General features: G+C 37.9%; 1 protein-coding gene across 1 annotated transcript; it reads left to right on the top strand.

Moving 5' to 3' along the window:
* Positions 1 to 4,831: 4,831 nt before the first annotated feature.
* On the top strand, positions 4,832 to 10,459 carry LOC149944452 (uncharacterized). Its single transcript, XM_090176365.1, has one exon. The coding sequence runs from the start codon at positions 4,832 to 4,834 to the stop codon at positions 10,457 to 10,459; it is 5,628 nt and encodes a 1,875-aa protein (XP_090032491.1).
* Positions 10,460 to 12,984: the final 2,525 nt, after the last annotated feature.

Raw genomic sequence — 12,984 nt, 5'->3', positions numbered from 1 at the left:
AACCATCCCATCAATGGTACAAGAACCATCCCATCAATTGTACAAGAACCATCCCATCAACGGTACAAGAACCATCCCATCAATGGTACAAGAACCATCCCATCAATGGTACAAGAAAAACCCCATTAACGGTACAAGAACCATCCCATCAACGGTACAAGAACCATCCCATCAACGGTACAAGAACCATCCGGTACAAGAACCATCCCATCAATGGTACAAGAACCATCCCATCAATGGTACAAGAACCATCCCATCAATGGTACAAGAACCATCCCATCAACGGTACAAGAACCATCCCATCAACGGTACAAGAACCATCCCATCAATGGTACAAGAACCACCCCATTAACGGTACAAGAACCATCCCATCAACGGTACAAGAACCATACCATCAACGGTACAAGAACCATCCCATCAACGGTACAAGTACCATCCCATCAATGGTACAAGTACCATCCCATCAATGGTACAAGTACCATCCCATCAACGGTACAAGAACCATCCCATTAGTGGTACAAGAACCATCCCATCAATGGTACAAGAACCATCCCATCAACGGTACAAAAACCATCCCATCAATGGTACAAGTACCATCCCATCAATGGTACAAGAACCACCCCATTAACGGTACAAGAACCATCCCATCAACGGTACAAGAACCATCCCATCAATGGTACAAGTACCATCCCATCAATGGTACAAGAACCACCCCATTAACGGTACAAGAACCATCCCATCAACGGTACAAGAACCATCCCATCAATGGTACAAGAACCACCCCATTAACGGTACAAGAACCATCCCATTAACGGTACAAGAACCATCCCATCAATGGTACAAGAACCACCCCATTAACGGTGCAAGAACCACCCCATTAACGGTACAAGAACCATCCCATCAACGGTACAAGAACCATCCCATCAGTGGTACAAAAACCATCCCATCAATGGTACAAGAACCACCCCATTAACGGTACAAGAACCATCCCATCAACGGTAAAAGAACCATCCCATCAATGGTACAAGAACCATCCCATCAATGGTACAAGAACCATCCCATCAATGGTACAAGAACCACCCCATTAACGGTACAAGAACCATCCCATCAACGGTACAAGAACCATCCCATCAGTGGTACAAGAACCATCCCATCAATGGTACAAGAACCATCCCATCAATGGTACAAGAACCATCCCATCAACGGTACAAGAACCATCCCATCAATGGTACAAGAACCATCCCATCAATGGTACAAGAACAACCCCATTAACGGTACAAGAACCATCCCATCAACGGTACAAGAACAACCCCATTAACGGTACAAGAACCATCCCATCAACGGTACAAGAACCATCCCATCAATGGTACAAGAACCATCCCATCAATGGTACAAGAACCACCCCATTAACGGTACAAGAACCATCCCATCAACGGTACAAGAACCATCCCATCAATGGTACAAGAACCATCCCATCAACGGTACAAGAACCATCCCATCAACGGTACAAGAACCATCCCATCAATGGTACAAGAACCATCCCATCAATGGTACAAGAACAACCCCATTAACGGTACAAGAACCATCCCATCAACGGTACAAGAACAACCCCATTAACGGTACAAGAACCATCCCATCAGTGGTACAAGAACCATCCCATCAATGGTACAAGAACCATCCCATCAGTGGTACAAGAACCATCCCATCAGTGGTACAAGAACCATCCCCCATCAACGGTACAAGAACCATCCCATCAATGGTACAAGAACCATCCCATCAATGGTACAAGAACAAACGCATTAACGGTACAAGAACCATCCCATCAACGGTACAAGAACCATCCCATCAGTGGTACAAGAACCATCCCATCAATGGTACAAGAACCATCCCATCAATGGTACAAGAACCATCCCATCAATGGTACAAGAACCATCCCATCAACGGTACAAGAACCATCCCATCAATGGTACAAGAACCATCCCATCAATGGTACAAGAACCACCCCATTAACGGTACAAGAACCATCCCATCAACGGTACAAGAACCATACCATCAACGGTACAAGAACCATCCCATCAATGGTACAAGAACCATCCCATCAGTGGTACAAAAACCATCCCATCAATGGTACAAGTACCATCCCATCAATGGTACAAGAACCACCCCATTAACGGTACAAGAACCATCCCATCAACGGTACAAGAACCATCCCATCAATGGTACAAGTACCATCCCATCAATGGTACAAGAACCACCCCATTAACGGTACAAGAACCATCCCATCAACGGTACAAGAACCATCCCATCAATGGTACAAGAACCACCCCATTAACGGTACAAGAACCATCCCATTAACGGTACAAGAACCATCCCATCAATGGTACAAGTACCATCCCATTAACGGTACAAGAACCACCCCATTAACGGTACAAGAACCATCCCATCAACGGTACAAGTACCTACATAGTTCGCCTTTACAGTGTTCACACTCAACTCTCCGATTGGAAACTACAAGCGCTGCTTTCTGTCCCGCGTTTTGCCGAAAAATATTCTATGTCCGTAAAATATGTAGGAAACGTCTCTCTTAAAATAACTAGGAAACGCTTTAAAATGCTATAGAAAGTCTATTAAAATATATAGGCTTCTTAAAATTGATAGAGTTTGAAAATATTCCTAGAGTTTGAAAATATTTCTAGAGTTTGAAAATATTCCTAGAGTTTGAAAATATTCCTATACTAGAAGTGTTAAAATATTCCTAGAAGTGTTAAAATATTCCTAGAAGTGTTAAAATATTTCTAGAAATGTTATTTAGTTTTTTCCGGTTTGGCGCCCCATACGTTTCAGCCATGGTTAATCGCAACAATTAAACGTGAAATATTTATTTCAACTACCTTGCGCATAAGTTTTAAAAATCGTTTTTTTTAGTACGATAAGAAACCAAAAGTCTAAAGATTTTTTTTCCGGTAATTGATAAATATGAATTTTTTAAATATGACCAACTATAAATAAAGAAAAACTCACGGAAGATAATCAAATAAAGTTTTGGCCAAAAAGTGATAGAATAATTTAATTTTTTGGTTGAAAAAAAACCTTAGGTGAATCAAAAGATAACTTTATTTAAAAAAATATACGTATTAATCAAATTATACGAATAAAATTGATCGAAAAATATTAACAACATTTTTATTCAAAGAAATATTTTTCGAAAAAATTCGTTTGTGTCTTAGTTACGGTTAAAAGTTTACCGACACCGAGCCCTACAAAGAAGAACCTATTCGTGTTCACGTCGAAACCCCAAGGTTCCATGTTAACCCTATAGGTTCCAACGCGAACCCCTTTGCGTTCCGGACAAAACCTATAAGGTTCCATAAAACAAATTGGTTTTATAAAGAACCCTAAAGTTCCAGGAAAACCCCTATGGTTCCAAGAGTAGCCCCGAGGTTCTAAGAAGAACCACTTCGGTCAAGAAACACCCTAACGGTTCTACAAAGAACCATTTATCTGAAGAAATACCCCCTAACGGTTCTACAAAGAACCCTTGGGTTTTAAAAGACACCCTTTTAGAACCCTTTTTTCTATGAACTGTTAAATACATAAACAAATTACCTGTTTCTAAAATTTTCTGGTATTGGTCTTTGGCGAGGGTGTAAATAGCTTCTATATGTGGCTTTCAATGCGCGCTTTCTTTTACACATAAATTTAAAATCAACATCACCAGTTACACATTCAGCTGGTCCAAGTGGGTCATCAGTATCATTTAAATAGTCTATAACCTGTTCAATTTGTTTACAGCAAATGAATCCTCCCCTTTGGTCCTTATGGTTTAAATACCTTCAGAAAATATTATTTATTAGCATAAATAAAATACAAACCAAAAAATCCTACACAGAAGTACATACCTTTTCATACTTTCAACTTGTTCTTCATCAGTGTCAAGGCCTAACCATTCGGGAACACATTTGCCACAAGAACAGTTGTCCTTAATTACAGCCAAATTTATTTGAAATTCAGCATTATTAAGGGGTGTAGAAAACTTAGCCAACAAGCTAATTAAATTGAAAGTAATAAGTGTTAATTGTTAATTAATAATAGTGTATAAAATGAATAATTTCAATGTGTAATATTTTAGTTTTAGTATTTTATTTTAGTGTATTGTAATAATTATTAGTGTGTATTGTAATAATTATTTTAGTGTATTGTAATAGTATTTTCGTGTATGTATTTTCCAAGTTTTGTATTTTTTTGGTAAAATTCCAATATCCGTTCTCAGACAATGTAGAAAAAACCCAGGTCGTATCGAAAGCGCTCTATAGAAGGAAACGCAGGTGCGTTTTGGAAAATTTCCAGGGTCAGCCTGGTTTTCCCGAGCGCGCTGACCACCATTTTCGCGCCAAAAGGACGACTTGGGTTTCGTGCGAGAAATGTATAGTAGATTGAAACAAGATCTGGGAGCGGTTAGTCATGGGACAGAAAATGTCCCAACCATAGGGCAAAAAATAAAATAGTAAACTTTAAAACTTAAAACCACCTTGTAGTATTATTTTAGAATATAGTATAATAGTAATAGTCATAGCACGTAATGCGCGATAGAGTAATTCATAGTAGTCCCTCAAAATAATAAAAAATATAAAATTATTAAAAACTATAGTCAGTCTAATTATAGCATAGGTAGCGAGCGTAGAAACAAAAAAGTTCTCCCGCGGTCTGGTAGAATCCCGCATATATAGAAAATTCTACATGGTGCCGGAAACCCGGGACCCTTTGGATGATCATCGTGCATTGTGAACTATAGTAAGTGAAATAAATAAAATAAAAACATTATAGTTAAAAAATGGCTGGCGGAGAGGACCCAACTTCGGACTCCTCTAAGAAAGCAGTGAGTGGAGACAACCCAGTAACCAGATCTCAAGCTCAGCTAGTAGCGGCTCAGCAATTAGCGGCCCAGCAGCAGTTAGTCGCCCAAAATTCAACGCAGCCAAACACTATGCCGCAATCAAGCGCCCAAGATCCAGAAATCAAAAGGGCTAAAGCGTCTAGAAAAGGAGTAAGAGGATCCGTTGATAAACAAATAAAAGTGATCAAGGACTTACTCGACAATAACGCACGCGAAACCACCACGTACGAGCAATTAGAAAACGCGTTGCTAAGTCTTCAAACGAAAGAAGAAAATTTAGCTAAAGCCGATAATAAGCTAATGAGTCTTCTTCAAGATGAATCGGATATAGAAGCCCAGGCGGAAGAAATCGAGGACTTTTTGGACAACATCACAACCGCCAAGGCCAACACTTCCCGCAGGATGAAACAACTACGCGGAAAAATATCGTCGGCAAGAGTCAGTCTGGCCTCAACGGAAAAGGCGAACCAATCGCCTGGAGGAGATTTGGACAACAGCGGCCACGGTTCAAGGTCATCGCCGCCCACGTCGGAACCTCTAAGGATCAAGCTTCCCGAACTCACGTTGTCTAAATTCAACGGGGACCCGACTAAGTGGACATCGTTTTGGAATAGATTTCAAACGTTGATCGGAAATACAAACATCAACAAGGTAAACAAATTCCATTATTTGGTATCGTATTTAGAGGGCAAAGCGGCTAAAGCGGTAGAAGAATTATACGAGGCGGAAGATTCGTACGACGTAGCGGTAGATATTTTAAAAGAAAGATTTGGTAAAGTTAAATCGATTATTCAAACGCACATGAATAAATTATTAGAATTACAACCGATAACGGATTCGGAAGACTTAAAAGCATTAAGAAACCTTCTAGATGTAGTAGAAATTACTGTCAGAAGCGTAAAATTGTTAGGTGTCGATACTTCCGGAAAAGGTTCCCTACTTGGCCCAACCCTACTTCGATGTTTACCTAACGATATGCGCACTCTGCTTTGTCAAAATAAAGATTCGGAAGACGAGTGGGACGCGGCCGAGATAGTTAAATTTTTACGTAAACAAATAGAAAGTAGAGAAATGGCCCGACTCTTAGGTGCAGGCTCAAAATCTAAAACAGAAAAATCAAAATTTTATAGTCAAGATTCTAGACACGAGAAGCGTAGTAACCCTCCGCCCAAAGAGCACAATAAATTTAGTTCCGCCGCATTAAATACCCAAATTGAAAAAACTTCAGATAACACCTTTTGCATATTTTGTAATAGTTTTAACCATAGAACTTCAAATTGTTCGAATCTTAGTTTAGAGAAAAAAAGAGAATTTGTTAAAGAAAGTAACCGTTGTTACATTTGTTTAAAATTAGGACATTCCGCTAGACACTGCCAATCAAACTTTAGAAATTGTAGGATTTGTAGAAAAGGTCATAATATGGCTGTATGTGACAAAAATAAGGCAAACATCCCTAAAGAATCTGGGTTAGGCCAAAATTCAGATAGTGAAAAACCAAAACATAGTTATAGCGCGGTAGTAACATCTGTTCAAACCTCAGACAAAATTTTTAATAAAACTGTAGTTTTACAAACGGCGAAAGCTGTAGCCTCGAATCCCGCCCAACCAAAAAATAGAATCCAAATTAGAATGGTCTTAGATGGGGGGAGTCAGGGGACTTTCATAACGGAAGAGTTAGCCCAAAAATTAAACTTACCTGTAATGGGGGAGGAAAGTTTCAACGTAGGCTCATTCATGGAGAAAACTCCTAAAAAAGCGATTAGAAAAAGCGTTCTCTTAGAGTTACAAAATAAGAAAAACTTCAATAAAAATATGGAATTAGTAGCGGTAGTCGTTCCCTTTATTTGTAACCCCACTGAAACTTTAGATTGCCCAGAAATTGAAGCCTTCATGGATGAAAAGGGTTTAGCCTTAGCAGATGACCCGCGAGAATACCCTATAGGCCCGTCAGAAATTAGCGTACTGATTGGCGGGGACTATTTTTGGCAAATTACCAACGATAAAAATTTTGAAAGATTTAATTCTAGAGTAGTTGCTCAGGAAACAATGTTTGGGTGGGTAATTTTAGGCCCCACTAATAGGCGGGAAGAACCCCTACATGTAGGCAATTATTTGACTACGGTCATGAGAATTAGCATTGAGCAAAGAAACGTTGATAAAACTCTAAAACAGTATTTCGAACTTGAAAGTTTAGGAATCAATGGAGAAAAAGAAACCATAAACGATAGCGAAAAACAAATTATAGAAAATTTTAAAGAAACGACCGAATTTAAAAATGGTAGATACCACGTTAAGTTCCCTTGGAAAGTTGAGAAAAGTGTTTTGCCAGATAACAAAACGGTAGCTTTAAAAAGAATCGGTGGTTTAGTGAACAGATTTTCAAGGGATAGAACGCTTTACGCGGAGTACAAGGCCATTATTGAGGAACAAATAGATTTGGGAATAATAGAAGAGGTCCCCACCCAAGAAATCGAAACAAACAAGCCGGGGGTCTATTATTTGCCACAACAACCTGTCAAACGGGATCATTCAACTACGAAGCTCAGGGTGGTCAATGACGCGTCAGCCAAAGTAAAGGGGGCCCCGTCATTAAATGACTGTTTAGCGTCAGGCCCAAATTTAAATCCAAATATTTTGCTTATCTTGCTTAAATTTAGAGAAAATAAAATTGCGTTCGTTAGTGATATAGAAAAAGCATTTTTAATGATAGCGATAGCCGAAGAGGACAGAGATAGCGTCCGATTTTTTTGGGTAGTAGAGGACCATGGTAAAATTAAGACAAACGAATTTAAAACTTTTAGAATGGCGAGGGTGCCTTTCGGGGTGAACTCTTCTCCATTTCTTTTGGCTGCCACTATAAAATTACATATAGAACGTAGCGAGATAAAAGACCAAAGAGTAAAAGAAGCGATAGACCAGTCACTTTACGTAGACGACCTCTCAACCGGTGAAGATAATGTAGAAAGTGCGTTCCAAGTATCTAAAGGTTGTTCGGAATTATTGCTAAAAGCCAATATGAGGCTAAGAAAGTGGGAAACCAATTCGCTCCGATTAAAAAACATGTGGGAGGAATATGAAAATTCTGGTCAAACTAGCTTGTTCCCCGCATTAGATCAGGGAAATCAAATCAAAATTCTAGGTATGGAGTGGAACACCACTTCGGATAAATTTTCATTTGACTTTTCAAAATTAATAGCTAGCGCTAAAAAACTGCCTAAAACTAAAAGATCCGTACTTAGTGTAGTTGCTCAAATTTTTGATCCTATAGGGATACTTTCGCCATTCACGGTAAAGGGAAAGTTATTATTCCAGGAATTATGGCGAATAAAATCAGACTGGGATAAGAATTTAGAACTAGAATTAAGAGCTGACTTCGAAAATATTTGCGGGGATTTAGAACAATTAAATCAGATTAGCCTCCCCAGATATTATCTTCACGAAACAAACGATCAGGTAGTAGAAAGGGACATTCATTGCTTTTGCGATGCTAGTACCAAGGCCTACGCAACGGCTGTATACCTGAGATACGTAGATAAAAATCAAAGAGTAGGTGTCACGTTAATTACATCCAAATCTAAAATAGCGCCCTTGAAAGAAACTGAAAATCAGTCGGAATTGTCAGTACCGAAGCTGGAATTAATGGGATGTTTATTAGGGGCTAGGATAGTGGATAGCGTTAAAGATAATTTCAGGCACAAAATAGATAACATTTACACGTGGACTGATTCCACAGTGGCGTTGTATTGGATCATAGGGGTCGAAAAATCGTGGAAACCGTTTGTATCAAATAGGACGTTAGAAATTAGAAAACTTTCCGACATAGCCAGCTGGGCTCACTGCCCTGGGATCCAAAACCCCGCGGATCTTGCTACTAGGGGTCTCACAGCCAGAGAATTAATTAGTAGTAAATTGTGGTGGGAGGGTGCTCCCTTTCTAAAGGACTCAAAGGAAAACTGGCCAAACGCGGAAACCCCCCTAGAAATACCAAAAAATCTAGATTTGCAGGAAAGAAAAACCGTCCTGACCATTAGTTTCCCAGAGGAAATAGGAGTTCATAAATTAATTGACTTGAATAGGCATAGTTCGATACAAAAAGCATTTAGAATTACCGCCAGAGTAATTAGATATACTAATAAAACTAGAAAAATGAAAAACCCAGATTCCGAGGCGATAACGGCCGAGGAGCTAGAAAAGGTAGAAAATATTTGGCTAAAATCAATTCAGCAATCTGAATTTAAACTAGAAACGGATAATTTGAAGGAAAATAAAAAAGTTGCGGAAAACTCAAAATTGTTAACGCTTAATCTGTTTTTGGATCAAAATGGTATAATGCGAGTGGGAGGTAGATTAGTTGAAAGTAACCTTAGCCATGAAAATAAACACCCAATTGTGCTCCCAAAAACAAATAGATTCACGAAGTTATTGACAATTAAGGCCCACGAAGAGGTAAAACATAGTGGAGTTAGTGATACTATCACCCAATTACGAGAGCGTTATTGGATTTTGTCAGGCAGACAATTAGCAAAAATCATAGTTCAAAATTGTTTAAAATGCAAACGTTTAGCGGCTAAAGCCGGAGATATGCCTACAGCACCCCTACCTCGCGAAAGAATAGAGGAATCCATGCCATTTTCGGTAGTCGGAATAGATTTCGCAGGCCCCGTTTTCATTAAAACAAAAGACAAAGACCTCGTGAGTAAGGCATACATCTGTTTATATACTTGCGCAACCACACGCGCCGTCCACTTAGAATTGGTCTCGTCCCTCTCGACGGAAGAATTTATTTTGGCTTTACGTAGAATTATAGCTAGACGAGGAACCCCTAGTATTATTTACACGGATAATGCAAAAACCTTTAAAAAAGCAGAGTTAGATTTAAAAGCAATTTACAATTCAATAAAAAATTACAAAGTTGGAGAGTTTTTCGGAAATAAAGGCATTAGTTGGAGGTATATAGTTGAACGAGCCGCCTGGATGGGTGGATGGTGGGAACGGTTAGTCAGATCAGCAAAAACCACCTTGAAAAAAATCTTAGGCACAGCAAAATTAAACTATTCCGAAATGACCACCGCATTAGCCGAAACTGAGGCGATGATAAATTCGCGGCCAATAACGTACGTCTATAACGACGCGAAAGAACCAGTGCCGCTAACGCCAGCGCATTTTCTCATTGGAAAACGCGTAAACGCTTTGCCGCCCTCTAAATTCAAATACGAACCAAAAAACACCGCGACTCGCCAAGAAGCCACCAAAAGGTGGAAATATAGACAATCGCTAATGGAACGATTTTGGAAACGGTGGCAGAAGGAATATATTCTTCAATTGCGTTCTGCCCACCATAACCAATATGTGAAAAAGGAAATCGTTATTAAAAACGGAGATGTAGTGTTGTTACGCGAGGACAAACTTCCAAAACAGTCGTGGAAAATAGGTTTGGTAGTCGAAACTTTCGAAGGTCGCGATAACAAAATTCGGTCATGCGCGGTGCGAACATCAAACGGACAAGTAGTGCGAAGACCAGTGAAACTGTTATTCAATTTAGAAATTCAAGACAATCCTAATTAGTGAATACCTCGAAACCCTTTCTCCGTATTCACGGGGGGAGTGTAGAAAACTTAGCCAACAAGCTAATTAAATTGAAAGTAATAAGTGTTAATTGTTAATTAATAATAGTGTATAAAATGAATAATTTCAATGCGTAATATTTTAGATTTAGTATTTTATTTTAGTGTATTGTAATAATTATTAGTGTGTATTGTAATAATTATTTTAGTGTATTGTAATAGTATTTTCGTGTATGTATTTTCCAAGTTTTGTATTTTTTTGGTAAAATTCCAATATCCGTTCTCAGACAATGTAGAAAAAACCCAGGTCGTATCGAAAGCGCTCTATAGAAGGAAACGCAGGTGCGTTTTGGAAAATTTCCAGGGTCGGCCTGGTTTTCCCGAGCGCGCTGACCACCATTTTCGCGCCAAAAGGACGACTTGGGTTTCGTGCGAGAAATGTATAGTAGATTGAAACAAGATCTGGGAGCGGTTAGTCATGGGACAGAAAATGTCCCAACCATAGGGCAAAAAATAAAATAGTAAACTTTAAAACTTAAAACCACCTTGTAGTATTATTTTAGAATATAGTATAATAGTAATAGTCATAGCACGTAATGCGCGATAGAGTAATTCATAGTAGTCCCTCAAAATAATAAAAAATATAAAATTATTAAAAACTATAGTCAGTCTAATTATAGCATAGGTAGCGAGCGTAGAAACAAAAAGTTCTCCCAAGGTCTGGTAGAATTCCGCATATATAGAAAATTCTACAAGGGGGAAGACTACAGTGGCCGTTGTCTACTTTCGCGCTATTTCAAGCTGAACTCTTTTAATTTTGTATTTTAACTTGTAAAATTAATATTTCAGTGTAGAACAACCTCTTGTTTAGTGACTAAAATAATTTTGACAATTTTTTATTTAAAAGTAATAAAGTTATTACGTTTTAATTCGGACCCCCGAGGCTAAAAAAGTTGGGCAAGCGCCCAAACTACCCTTTAGTTAGGACCTTATATATCATTAACTATTAATATTAGAATTATCAAAATTATTTTAAGTACTAAAGGAAGGTTCAGCCTAATAAGAAAAATATAATTCAATTATGTAATTGTTAAAACAGAGACGTTCAGCTTGAGCGAAAAAGAGGCTTTTACTGTATTCTTCCCCCTTAATCAACTCATTTTCTTCTTGAATTTTTATTTCCCTGAGTTCTTCTTCGGTATATTCAGGTTCAACTTCGTAGGGATTTACACGCGGCATCTTCTGTTGTCACCGCAAAATCCTAGAAAATCAGCTGTTTGACGATGACCAAAACTAATACTTTTATTGGTTAGTTTCCCCCAATGAAAGAGGCGCCTGTTATTGAAAATAGTTAATTTGATAATTCAGCACGTACAAAGCTATGCCCCGTTTTATCTCTACAAGCATAAAAGAAGGGAGCTTACGTTCACGCGCGAAGAAGTATATGACTGAACCAGATTGTCCCGGAATAAAAAATAAATAAAATGGCGGCCCGCCAAATTCAACAATAACAAAAGTATTTTAATTAAAGACTATTAAAATTTTTGTTATTTCTATAAATCATATGTTAAGCCATAGAAAACAGTATCCTAGACCTTTCCTTTAAGTGTTTTGGTGAAAACCAAGTTCAGTTCGTAAAAATCGATAAATTGTGTAAATTCTAATATTTTGGTTAAATGCTGTTGTATCTCTGTAAAACTCAGCATTTATAGATTATCCAAATAAATTGGGTAAATTTTAATATTTTGGTTAAATGCTGTTGTATCTCTGTAAAACTCAGCATTTAAGGATTATTTAAATAAATTAGGTAAATTCTAATATTTTGGTTAAATGCTGTTGTTTCTCTGTAAAACTCAGCATATAGGGATTATCCAAATAAATTGGGTAAATAGGTCTTTCAATAAAAGTTTCGTCCCCCTTCCATCCCGCCCGTCGCGTAAAACCGGAAATGGACGCTTCAATAAAAGATACTCGGTTTCTACTCCCCTCTTCAAATTCATCTGGGAAGAAGCTATTTCCGGTCGGTCGGTTAAACGGTTAGAATGGCTTGCCAAAAAGTCGTATATAAGCCAATTGGAGACGCTTTTTTGCCCTCATGAGAATTTTGCGTCAGATAAGAAACGCGTCGGCTCACGTGTATAAGGAACATACTAATGTTAATTTTCGATAATATATTTTAAGGTAAAATATATAATGTTACTAAAACTAAGTATAAGAAGATAATATTATTATTATTATCATCCTCTTATGGTATAAATAATTAAAATTATATGTAATATTTTTATATTACCAGGCAATTTTAAGGCTTCTCATGGAGGCAGAGTTAATTCATTTCGTATGAAATTATCTTTCGGAAAAAGATGAAAACTAATTCGTTTAGAACTAAACGTATTTCGGCTATTTTTAAGAATAGTACCTTTTTTTTTTGGTTTTTGTTTATTTTTTTAGGTGTATTATTTGTCAAGGATTACAGAAATGCCAAAAGTTTTAAGCGCAATTTATTGTTTAGAAAGATATGATAAATAT

This window comes from Leiobunum rupestre, chromosome 5, assembly GCF_980474605.1.
Source record: "Leiobunum rupestre chromosome 5, qqLeiRupe1.1.hap1, whole genome shotgun sequence".
Taxonomy (NCBI): domain Eukaryota; kingdom Metazoa; phylum Arthropoda; class Arachnida; order Opiliones; family Sclerosomatidae; genus Leiobunum; species Leiobunum rupestre.
This window is presented reverse-complemented; position numbering and strand designations above follow the sequence as displayed.